At 45.4% G+C, this 13,209-nt stretch overlaps 1 protein-coding gene across 5 annotated transcripts in view; it reads right to left on the bottom strand.

Annotated features, from left to right (window-relative positions):
* Positions 1-13,209, bottom strand: part of FRMD4A (FERM domain containing 4A) — a 341,204-nt gene that overhangs the window by 224,400 nt on the left and 103,595 nt on the right. The window contains exon 1 of one of the 5 annotated variants that reach the window (XM_056847043.1): positions 1,995-2,084. The exons of the other annotated variants lie outside the window; for them this stretch is intronic. Within the exon in view, the coding sequence (XP_056703021.1) occupies positions 1,995-2,033 (39 nt within the window). The 5' untranslated portion in view covers positions 2,034-2,084. Of the gene's footprint in view, positions 1-1,994; positions 2,085-13,209 lie in introns of those variants that run through there. 5 annotated transcript variants of the gene reach the window in all.

Raw genomic sequence — 13,209 nt, forward strand, 5'->3', positions numbered from 1 at the left:
AGAAGAATTTGAAAACAAAACAATAAAGTGAGTTCATGAGACCCCAGAGGAAATTCTTCTGCCAGTGTTGCTGTGGAGCACAGTTCTCTCTTTTTTTTAATTCCTGTTAACCATGAAGTTGTATAACTTTATTCGTTACAATTTCCTGAAAGTCAAGTCCGGTAAATTCTAACGGGACAGAACAAGATGTTACGGCTATCAGGAGGCTGCTGCTGCAAACAGCCCCCCCCCCCATAACATCTGGTGAAACTTTCTGCATGCCATGAGGTCCCCCACCACCAGCAGCCAAGGATCGAATTCCTGTTATAATAGAAAACTTTCTGGGTGGCATTGGGCTAGTCACTGTCTCTCAGCTTAACTTTGTAAGGTCATTGTGAAAATGTGTGTGTGTATTAAGTGCCATCAAGTCGCTTCCAACTCATGGCGACCCTATGAATCAACGTCCTCCAAAACGTCCTATCCTTAACAGCCTTGCTCAGGTCTTGCAAACTGAGGGCCATGGCTTCCTTTATAGAGTCTCTTGTTGGGTCTTCCTCTTTTCCTGCTGCCTTTGACTTTTCTTAGCATGATTGTCATTGTGAAAACAATATGGCATAAAACATAGCTTGGTGACTGGCTACCTGGGACCCAATCAAGTTACCCATCTGCCTCCCATGCCCAATGCCTGCCACCTATCCCACTCAACACCTTCAAGAGGTGGTTGAATAGTGGGAGAAGCATGTAAAAGAAAAGACGGACCAGCAGGGGGCATGACATTGAAGCATTATTACAGATGTTGACTCCAGGGTCCCAAGACTTCCCAGCTGGGTCAGAAGCAGCATGACTCTGTCTCACATTGCTTTTGGCCTGGCTGATGCTGCTGGAGTAACCCTGGTGTGACCCAAGTGCACAGGGCAATGACACTGGTCAAAGGTGGCACACAAGGAGAGCGACGAGGATGATCAGGGGCCTGGAGACCAAGCCCTATGGGGAAAGGCTGAGGGAGTTGGGAATGTTTAGTCTGGAGAAGAGGAGGTTGAGAGGGGACATGATTGCTCTCTTTAAGTATTTGAACGGCTGTAGCTTAGAGGAGGGCAGGGAGCTGTTCCTGTTGGCAGCAGAGGAGAGGACTCGCAATAATGGGTTTAAATTGCAGGCAGAGAGGTACCGGCTGGATATTAGGAAAAGATTATTTGCGGTAAGAGTTGTTTGACAGTGGAATCAGCTACCTCAGGAAGTCATGAGCTCCCCCTCACTGGCAGTCTTTAAGCAGAGGCTGGACAAGCACTTGTCAGGGATGCTCTAGGCTGATCCTGCATTGAGCAGGGGGTTGGACAAGATGGCCTGTATGGCCCCTTCCAACTCTATGATTCTATGAGAGTCAAGTGCTGCTCTGACCCAGCCGGCTGCCCCATGCAAATTGAGAATGTGGCCACAAAGTTCTGGATGTTACAGCAAAGTCTAAGGCACATCTCAGTTTTGTGTGCCCCATGCTGGTTCTACCTCTGCTGCCCACAGAGCACAGTGGTAATGGGTTGGATCCAGACTCAATCCACAGCTTCAACTGATTCTCCCTTCCCACAGCAGACCCCCCCCTCGTGTTATCCCTCAAGGTCCCCTCTCCCCCAGGAGCAGCATTTAATGGTAATCAGTGGGCTGCAGTGGGAGAAGGGAGGCAGGAACTTTCCATTCTGCTATTAAAAATTTAGTCTAGATCCAACTCAATTAGTAATATGGCCAGTGACAATTGGAGTAACACTGGTCCTCCTTCTACTATCCTGCATACAGGGGCCAATGACTAGAATATGACTGAGAGCATAGTTGTCAAGGGTCTATGCTGTAACAAATTTTGAGACTACCAGTTTGGTAAGTAAGTAATGCAGAGCATGAATTGCCATAGAAAGTTTAACTTCTGCCACAGAAGATCAGACTTCCATTCTTTCCCAGGCACTTCCCTTTAAGTAAAGAACTGGCTTAGAGAATGCTTTCCTATAGCTTAAATAATTTCCTCCTACCTGATACATGGCTCTGGAGATGCACCACGGTTTAAGCATGACCTGCGCCACCTGCAGATTTCGGAGTCGAGTTCTCCCTAGGACCCGAGATGTCAGATTCCATACTAGGCTGTCCCAAGTATAAAGCAGATCCTCAAGCCTAAAGAGTACAGTAGCCATGCCAACGAACAACAAGGAAGGTTCACACTGGCAGTCCCAGGCGGTTTGCTAATTTTTAAGATTCCTAAAGAATGGCAAGGTTAAAAAGTCACAGTGATTTTCCATGAAAGGAAAAACAAAAACCATTGAAGCCAGAAAACAACATTCGCCTTCTCAGGAAATCGTTCCTCCCAATGTTCTCTGTATATTTCTTAAAATAAAATTCTGTTGCACCAGGGGACAATGCAAAAATAGCCTTATTTTGCTTGAAAGGGAATTGAAAGTCTTTAAAAAGCCGATCTTCTTCTATAGATTGTTCAGTGCCATACAGCGGAACCCTGAAATAAACTAAAGTCCAGAATCATCACTTTGCCTTCAAAGCGCCGGGATTTCATCCAGAAAGGATGGAAAACAAACTCACTCTTCCCTTCCCAGCCAACATTCTCAAGACATTCCATCTTTCTATTTAACTCTTTAAGATGAAAGTACTTAAGTACAACAACTGAAGAATTACACTGCAACACAAAATATCTTCCCTGCATTAAAAAAACAGCAATATACAATTGGAGATTTACATCAAGCTGTTAATACAGCCTACTGTATCCCAGTTACTCTATTTTTACAGTAAATGGTAAACCATTTATCACATCCAATCAAACCAAAGATTCACTTGCTGCTTTTCTGCTAGTTGTACAACTGTTAACAGCAGATGAGTCCCAACGGAAACCAATTACCCGTTTGTGTCAAGGAGCAGTGGAACCAGGGCTAGTGCGAGTGTCCAAACAATAATTATTCTTTCATCTGCAGGGTATGAAAATATATGTATTCATTTAACATAATTAATATCCCAGTTTTCCCCCCAATCTCCCAGACACAAAGTGGCCTATATCACTGAAACCAGCTGAAATCTCATTTCACAAAAATACAATACAAACAAGAGGAAACTATTTACCCTATCATAATGACCAGACTCACAGGCAACCAAATAATCATCATCATAAAGTGCTGTCAAGTCACAGCCGAGTCATGAAAACCCTTAATGGGGTTCCCCAAGGGAAGAGACGAGCAGAGGTGGTTTGCCATTGCCTCCCTCCACATAGCGAGCTAGGTCTTCCTTGGTGGTCTCCCATACAAGTACTAACCACGGCCAACCCTGCTTATCTTCCTCAGCCTAGTCTGAGCCATTCAAGCTGCCACCATAAGCACTTCAGAAAAACTCTGCCCTACAGGGTGTCTGCAGTCTCTGCAACTTTAGGGACTTCTCATCTTCCTGAAGACTGTTCCTTAACCTCACTGAGAAAGTTCAAGCTGAACCAGTTCTCACTAACTTGAGTGGGGGAACTGCTAAAAATTTCTGGTCTGATGATCAGAGTTGTCGCGCCGGCTGTAGGAGTCAAGGTGGACCCGCAGATATAAAGGTCCCAGGTTATGAAAGCCTTTCAAGATTAAAAACAGAACTTAGAACTGAACAAGGAAGCAAACTCTAGCCATCTTAAACTTGGGGTGATGGGCAGAAAAATTCTAACCCCTGTCATTAATCTAGTTGCTGCATTCTGCAGTCAATTGTAGCATCCATGTTGCCAATGTATCTGGCAAAAAAGGCCAGGAAAGCAGGAAAACTAAAAACATTGAAGAAGAAAAATGCTGCAAGGTACTTCATAATGTGACCTCTTTTGAAGAGGAGATGAGCGAATGCAACAGTTTTGCCACAATATGAAAGTCGGCTTGTGGTCTGAATTCTGTAGAATGTTCTAAGCAGCACGACAATATCATCACCACCCCACACCAAACAAAAAACTGCTTGAAAGAGGAATAGTTCCTACCTATCAATTATATCATGAAACTTTCCAAAAAAGAATCCCAATGTGTGTTTACTTAACTGGATAGACTGTTAGAAGACTCCAGAGGAGCCATTAAAATCATCAGGCAATGTAAATAACCATTTAAAAAACTTAGTCCCCCTAATTTAGAACTACTTACTCGGCCTACTGTGGGGTCTTTTCAGGCTGGTTAGAATAGTACAATATTTAATTTGGATTCATCAAAGCTCTAGTAGCTGCCAATGGAGCAGAATACAAACCTTAGTTCTAGAACACAGCAGACATGGGGGGGCTCAAACATAAGGGGGCAGAATTTGGGCTTGTGGGGCACACATAAATTCACCCTTCTATACAACTATTCAGGATACAGGGGCCCCGTCATCTGGTCCCCCTAATTTTGATAGCACCTCCAAACAAGAACAAACATTACTCTGGAGCGGGATGATCACGTTCCAAAATGGGCAGGACTTCTGTCCTTGAAAACATGAGTGGGTAGCCTGTGGTAAGGATGCCAGAAGAAGTAAAGGGCCAATTATTCACGCACAAATTTGCTGCTCTCTTGCGGCGGAGCGGGGGGAAAAGCGAATGTTATTCATGGACACGAATCATCGTGGTTAAGCCCGAAGTTCTTTTGGTTATTCATGAAACAAAGCCCGCAGTATTCGACAACGGTTGGGTCTGTCCCCTGTTGTTATAGCCCTCCCCTGCCAACAGTGCCCACCCCCACCCCAACTCCGCCCATCAGATTACTGCGGGCAGTTCACCTCTGTGAATACGGCAGTCATATTACAATGATACACGCGACCTGCTCTGCAGGGAATCAGCTTCACAGCTTCGCATTTCATAAGGTCCCCCCCCATGACCTATCTATACTTGCTTCAGAGGGGTGATCTAGCGGGGGAAAAAACGTGAGGGCAAGTGTCCTCATTGGTGCTGCAAGCAATTCCACCCCCACCCCGCAAAGCATCCCGTTCAATTCAAGGTCTACCACAGCCTACAGGGAGAAAAGGTTACAAGTTAACCCCCCCCAAAAGAGCCAGCAGCTCTGTTTGCAAACACTTGACAAACCAGAGTAATGTAGCTTACTCTGGAAAATCCATGCCACATTTTCATTGAAACTCTTTTTCTAAGGAGCCCAACAAGTCCATGGGCAATCCAGGTTCCTATTATCTTCAATGAGCTGTGCAACCTCCCCCATTGTTTCTAATGGGCTCGTCTGCCACTTCTAGCTCTGCCTGTGAGCAGCTCGCCACCGCTTCCAGCTCTCCCAGTCCATCCGCTTCACGCTTCCCACCCCCCAGCTTGCCGCCGGAGTTTGCAGGGTTCCCCCCCTTACTCACCGGGCGCTCCCTGCCCCCCCCCCGTAGGATGTGCTTCTTTTAAACCTGTTGGCTAAAGGCTAAAGACATTTGTGTTGCTAACAATCATTGGCGCTAATGTGAAATGGAGGGCCATGCAAAAGGCAAATCAAGAAATGGCGACCCAGGGAGAGTCTTGATGTGAAACACGGCAGCACAAAGGGCAGGAAAGGGGGCGGGGTTCCAGATGGAAAACACTTGTCCAATTGCTGTTCGCCTAAGTGGGGAGTCATGGGAGAGGGTGGAGATGTTTGCCGGCATGGCCTGGGAGAAGTGATCCGAATCCAGAGTTTTTCATGGACCTCAGCAACAAAACGGGCGCGTTTAAGGCAGGGCAAACTCCAGGATCGTGGCAAAACAGGTTTCTGATGATGCGGGGATAAAGCGAAGTTTGTGCTCAAACCCGAAACGGTCACGAATAATTAAAAATTAACATGCGGCAACACAGCCTGGAAAACGCGGCAAATCGCCATGAATAGTTGGCCAAGGCTTGCCATGTGTCTTTTAGGAATATTCGATTCCCAACTCCCCAGCCTGGACGCAGCAGTATCTTCAAGTAGCCCCTAACAGGGGGAGAAGAACAGCAGTGGCCTTGGGGAAGAGTTCTGTGTTGCTAATTTAGATGTGCCAGACATATCTTTGTTTTTGATCACTCTGCGGTGTTAATTATTTTTACAGTTCAAAGCTGCCGATTCCTTTTTAAAGACTGAAATTTTAATCCAGATTCATCTCTTTGATCTTTTTCAGAACATCTATGATCTTGTAGTGAATGAGTTCTATTAAGACTTTATGCATGAATGCGCCTTTCACATTTGAAAATGATGCAGTTTCATGCTTTGTTTCTGAGGAAACTACTCCCCCCAAGAAATCTATTAATATCCACGCTGGATCTTTCTCTTTCTATTTAGAGCTTTTTCTTTCATGAAAATAAGAGAAACCAAAATCCATTTAGTCCACCATTCTGTTTCCTCCACAAGTCAGCTAAGGCGCTTCAGGGAAAGAACAACATGATATGACAATGAGTTTCGTCACCAGCATTCAAAAGGTATACTGCTAGAGAACATGGAAGCTCTATTGTGCTCCTAGCTTCTAATTGTGCTTTTAGTTGTTAAGATTTGTGACTGAATGAAAACTGACCAATTGCATCTGCAACAGTTCACTGGGCTTTTTCATTCTGAAAAAGGTGAGCTGGTTAATTGCAAAGGCTATTACAATTCCATGCAGGACCCAGGTACCATTTGGAAAGGATTACTTAAGACTTAAGTTCTGATGCGGGATGGTGTTGGATGTCCCACCACATTGATGCAAGGCCAGGTTCTCACAGACCTCATTCAGTCTTTAAGGCCCAGCGCAATTTATTTGTAATATCTGTTCCTTCGGACAACTTTTGATTTTGGTACAAACAAGGGCACATTAGGTAATATGTAATGTTTTGCTATGTGTTATGTAGTTAGGATGTACGGTATGTTATGTATGTTCTGTATATCATGTATTTGTAACTGTAAGTTTAAAAATAATTTTTAAAAAGTAAAACGTTCTCCTTTTCAAAGGAAGCCCCCACCACACACCGTTTATAATGTATTTGCCAAGTTATATGTCAAAGGCTTAACCAAGATATAGATTTTTATTTTAAAAAATGAACGCTGTGTTGCAGTGGGAAATTCTGTTCCAATATTGATATAGCCCAAGGACAATTCCAACATTAAAACAGCAGTGATTTAAAATGTCGACTGCAGGTAATTGTGTTATAATGGCTGTGCAGAGATTTTTTTTGAAGATAACAAATGATAGCTAGATATAAAGTATGTCAGTATGGTTAAACAGCTATTTAAGAGGTAGGTTGAAAACCGCTGTAAGATACTCAAAAACAGCTAGGGCAACCATCTTGGGTAATGTCAGCCAGAGACAGACCATGATATTCTGGTGTCAGTGGGCAGAACTAGATTTATGAGAGCCTTGGAGTCGCAGCAGTTCTCTCTGTCGATCTGTCTCCCCTCCCTTTCTTATAGCATCAAGGGCTGCATCTGGACATCATTGGATATTGCACTGCCATTGCCCTGTAGCTGTGCAATATCCAATGATGTACACATGCAGCCCTCACCGACTGGGTCACAAGGCTCTAGAGCTGTCATTTCTTTTACTGTTTTGCTTCCTGCTGGTGCATAAGCATTGAAGCCGTTCTGCCTTCGAGCCTCTCTTTGCATGCAGCAGGATAAAGTTACTTAGAAGAAGAAGAAGAGTCGGTTTTTATATGCCAACTTTCTCTACCACTTAAGGGAGAGTCAAAGTGGCTTACAATCACCTTCCCTTCCCCTCCCCACAACAGACACCCTGTGAAGTAGGTGGGGCTGAGAGAGCTCCAACAGAGCTGTGACTAGCCCAAGGTCACCCAGCAGGCTTCAGGTGGAAGAGTGGGGGAATCAAACCCTGTTCTCCAGATCAGAGTCCACTGCTCCAAACCACCACTCTTAACCACTACACCATGCCGGCTGTTAGTGGTGCAGAGCATTATTTTTTTTTATCACAGGCAGGTTCAGAAACACCCCCTTGAAAAAAAGCTCTTCCTTGCCTTCCCAGTCACTGCCCCGTTCATCTCCTGTTTCCATTACTCAGTCTGTGAGAGTTCCACATGCATTTGCAGCATGGAACTTCCATCCCCACCAAGGAGGTGATACTTCTAGCTCCTCCTCTTCCTGTCATGAGACTCTGATGTTACCCAACTTCCTGTCACATACTCGCAGCTCAGTGTGGCACCATGCTCTAGTGTGGGCATCAAAAGTAGGTCCCAAGTCTGGAAAGGGTGAAGACTAAAGGGCTGGATTGTGAATGATTGCTCTAATACAACAGTAGGTGCAATATCCAGTGATGTGTGGCTGCAACCTAGATTAATACAATGTATGACATTGTATCAATGTAGGAAGCCAGAGGGCCAGGAGCTGCTGCCCCCATTGACTTTCCCCGTTGTGCTCCTTCTGCCTGGCCGCGGGGGTTTGTCTGGCCGCAGTTGCGGTTTTTGCCACACCGCGGGCCACCACAGATTCCTTGCTGGCCCACTGCGTCCCCGCCGGCCTCTCCACCCCGCACAGGGGCTCGCTTTGGGCCTGCGGGTTGGGCTCCTGCTGCCCGGCCTCCCCGCCAGGCCTGCGGGTAAGTTGGTCCTCCGAGGGGGCTGCCTCAGTGCAGAGGGGTGGGGTCGTGCATTCACCATCCGTGAATAAGACGACCCCCCCAATTTTTGACTAATTTTTTTTAGCAAAAAACATCGTCTTATACACGGAAAAATACGGTATCTCTCACAATATGGTCGCCATCTTGTTGTCAAAAAGATTCATATATTGCAGTATAAGCCACATCAATTTTATTACCTACTTAATTAGTGACACATGTGTCATAAATAGTTCTACTGCACTGTATTTCACGAACAGGAAGGGCAAAAGATGTATAGCTGTTAATGCATTTGTTTATGGGCCCTTCTTATGAACATCTTGAGAATCTCAGCCTCCATTTAAAAAAAATGTAGTGTTCATGCTTTTACTGTGCGTGTTAAGTGCCATCAAGTCACTTCCAACTCATGGTGACCCTATGAATCAATGTTCTCCAAAACATCCTATCCTTAACAGCCTTGCTCAAGTCTTGCAAACTGAGGGCCAGGCCTTCCTTTGTAGAGTCAATCCATCCCTTGTTGGGTCTTCTCCTTTTCCCACTGCCTTCATGCTTTTAGACAAAACCTTAAAAATGTAGTGACTCAAACTTAAAGACAAGAAGGCCCCCAATCAAACTCATACAAACTCTCTCCCTATCTCTCATACCCAAATTTTTCTTATCCCCAAATTTGGGGGTGAAAAAGAGAGAGAGAGAGAGAGAGAGAGAGAGAGAGAGAGAGAGAGAGAGAGAGAGAGAGAGAGAATCACACTCATATTAATAATTTCTAAGACATACTGATAAATTTAAATTATTATTATAAATCTGAACTTGGTTGGAAGATTCTGTTGCTGTGAAGGCACCTGTTAACTGTATTCAGGAAACCAGGAATTTTAATTTTAAAATTTCCTGCATAAACAAAACAGTTAAAGTTATGACATTTGTGATTTTAGAGTCATCTATGTTCCTTAAGGCATTCAAGGAATAATAGTTAAATAGTATTAAACAAGTACTAACTCTCAAGGACATGCGGGAGGCATCTCCTTTCCCCCTCCCCACTATTTCCTCTTTCCCTTTCCTGAAAGCCCCCGTAACGTCTCCCCTTTTCCTGCTTCCTTCTCTCATTCTAGGATTGCTAACCTCCAGGTGAGACCTGGAGATCTCCTGGAATCACAACTGATCTCTCAACTACAGAGATCATTTCCCCCTTAGGGTTACCAGCTCCAGATTGGGAAATTCCTGGAAATTTGGGGGTTGGGCCTTGGGAGAGCGATGATTGGGGAGGGAAGTGATCTCAGCAGGGTATAATACCACAGAGTACACCCTGAAAGAAGCCATTTTCTCCAGGGTAACTGTCATTTGGAGAGCAGTTGTAATTCCGGGTGATCCCCAGCCCCCACCTGGAGGTTGACAACTCTAGTTCCCATGGAGGAAATGGCTGTTTTGGAGAGTGGAGCCTATGGCATTATACACCTCTGAGATCCCTCCCCATCTCACCCCCCCCCCACAAATCTCCAGGAATTTCCTAACCTGAATTTGGCAACCCTATCTCCTTCCCACCCAACTGCCAACCTACCTTTATCTGTCCCTCTGTCTTCAGTTTTCCATCTCCTCCCACCCAGCAGACTCTATCTGGGAAAACTACAGTCTTTCTCCACAGTGAGGATCAAAGCAACTGACATTAGTCTCCTCTCCTTTTTATCCACACAACAACCCTGTGAGGTAGGTTAGGCTCAAAATACCGTATATACCCGTGTATAAGCCGACCCGCGAATAAGCTGAGGTGCCTAATTTCTCCCCAAAAATGGGGAAAAATTAGGCACCCGCGTATAAGCCGAGGGTCGGCTTATAACCCCTCCCCCCCGCAGGCTTACCTTTTCTAGGTGCGTAGGCAGGTGGCGGCGGCCTCCCCCCCCCCCCCCGCGGCCCAGGAGGCCCCGCAGGCTGCTCCTAGGCCGCTCCAGGCCTGGCGAAGGCGGCAGCAGTGGGCGCTGCTGGCCAAGGGGAGCCGGGTGTGCCCGGCGGCAGCGGAGGCGCGGCCTTCCCTCGGCCACAGGAGGTCCCTCCAGGGCGCTCCTGGCCAGGGGGAGCCGGGTGCGCCCGGCGGCGATGGCGGCGATGGTGGCGGCGGTGGTAAGTTCCCCCCTCCCTCCTCCCTCCTCTACCGTATTGACCCGCGTATAAGACGAGGCCGGCTTTTTCAGCCCTTTTTTTGGGCTTATACGCGAGTATATACGGTATGTGGCTGGTCCAAAATCACGCAGTGAGCTTTCACAGGGGGGACCTGGCAACCGTACTGGGTCCATCATTTTTTTCTAACTTATTTTGCAGATATTTGGCAGAATGTAACCTCCCTGAAACACCTGGAGGCATTAAATGGCTAATACAAAGTGTCTCTGTTCCAGTCCAAATACTAGAGACTGGAGTACGTAGTTGAGAGAAATTAGCTCTCACTTCTCACGCATCTGATATTCACATGTCTCCTCACCCTTATGTAGGCTACAAAAGATACATTTCATTACACAGATTTTTGCTCCAGGAAAAAGGCAATGGACCAACAAAGTGAACAAATACATGCAAAAAAAAAGCTCAAATCTCAACACAGAGCTATGGCAGCATACAGGCCTGGTAAATATGTGACCTAAGGAAATGCTTTGCTTTCCTCCATAGCACGGGAGAGTGGGCACATCCCTCCCACCCACCACGCCAGTGACTTCGTCAGTGGGCTGATCCTGACAAAATGCCAGAGGCCAATTTTGGGTGTGTGTGTGTGGAAAACCAACAACATGTCACTGCCTGTAATGAAAGCAGACTGAAGTTGTTCAGAAGGCTGAAATCAATAGCTAATTTATGATCTCAATTCAAAAACGTTATGACTCATTCCTATTTGGGTGGCTGCTTGTCATTCTGCCATTTTCCTACTCTCTCCTTTCCCCTGCCAAAATAGAATAAGAAATTTAAAAGGAAAATATGCCATTCCCTCCCCTTATCTTGATCTGCGATAGATGCAAATGCTTTGTGCTGTTATCTGAAACTTGGCTTCCTGGTACTAAGAAGGACATCTTACTATTTTAGGGGTGCAAGACCCACCCACCCCAAATTCAGCAAAATATCTAATAAGTTTGTAGTTTTCTTCCTGCTTGTAATTAAGTAGGTCACAGCTGTGAAGCAAAGAGAACAAGAAAAGATACTCAGATCACACAAAGCCCAAAGCAATCAAAATTGTTTGCAGCTGAAGGAAATGGCAGCTTAAAAGGGGAGGGGGGCTGCAAAAGTCTGGAGACTACAAAAAAGGAAAGGTTAAAAATGATGATGAACTAGAAACTCTAATTTGGCCCAGATGCAGAGGTGGTACAAGGAAGTGATGAAGAAATAGCTGATGCTTTGGGGGATGGGGCAGAGGTAGAATAAGATGTCTTCATGAAACGCCAATCATTTACAGATTTCTTGGTCTGCTCCAATCAGTGCAGTCCCCAAGCAGCCTGATTGGCTTTCCAAAAGGCTGCAGAATATTTTAATTCTTCCAAGGATAGGAACAGAATCAAAATGTTTGTTAAAAAAAGAAGGCATATCCTGGAACTGTGTGATTTTAGACATAGGTGTATCTGAAAGCAGGAGCCCATATAACAGTCTCGTGCAAGAGTACTCAACCCCACTCCAGGAGAGCCAAGCTAGATTATTTTTCTCAGCAAAGAAGCTTGGTTACTCCACCCCAAAAGTTGGCATGTAGTCAAACTAGAATGGACTCAGGTCATGTTTGGCAGGAGGAGGGGCAGGCTGGAAGCTGGCAGGATCCTGTGGAGAGGGATTTTAAACCAATTGCTTAAAATCAGAATGTGTAGTGTGGTCACATGAGGAGAAGACTAAACTCACTGAAAAAAAAACAATAACACTAGGAAAAGTTGCAGGAAAAGAGGAAGATCCAAAACGAGATGGACTGACTCAATCAAGGAAGCCACGGCCTTCAGTTTGCAAGACGTGAGCAAGGCTGTTAATGATAGGACGTTTTGGAGGACATTAATTCATAGGGTTGCCATAAGACGGAAGTACCTTGATGGCACTTAACACGCACACACTGTGGCAATTGCAAGAGTGAAAGTCTGAGTGTAAACTGGCATCCTTGTGGCCCCAGTGGCATCTTGTAGGACCAGATATGGTGCAGGTTATTTGCATCCATTGCAACCACATTCCAAAGAGTGTGCACAAAAGCAAAACAAGTAATGTTTTCATACTGATATTTTTAAAGGAACTTTATTTTGGTCTTCATATAAAATGCCACACATGCAGTGTGTCTGGCCAACTATGACCACGTCTCTCTCTTTGCCCACTTTGTCTGCAAGGGTGAAGTATTGACATTTGTTTCCAGTGCTTTAGCACAACAGGTTGCCTACTCCTGTTCTAGTGTCTAGTATCTTTGGGCTAGTTTTCACTTGTTTTTTTTGTACACGCACCAGAAAAATGGGGGATAAATTGGGGCACAGAATACACCAGTCTCTCTCCATACTAGGTTTGCCACCTTGTGACTAAGTTAGTTTCAGATGAGCTGCGAGTTAGATACCCAATGAAGCAACCAGATGACCTCCTGTCAGGATCAAAAGCCAAACTCTGGTTCTTTCCCAAGGATTCACTCAGACAGCTTGAAGTCTGAAGTAAAAGCTCTTTATTAAGAAGACTAGCAGGTACAGACTAAAGGCATGACAGCTCAGAGGCTTGGAAAGTTGGCAATGTCCCTCAAGGGGAGCTGTAGGTTTTAAAAGC

Source organism: Euleptes europaea, chromosome 3 (assembly GCF_029931775.1).
Source record: "Euleptes europaea isolate rEulEur1 chromosome 3, rEulEur1.hap1, whole genome shotgun sequence".
Taxonomy (NCBI): domain Eukaryota; kingdom Metazoa; phylum Chordata; class Lepidosauria; order Squamata; family Sphaerodactylidae; genus Euleptes; species Euleptes europaea.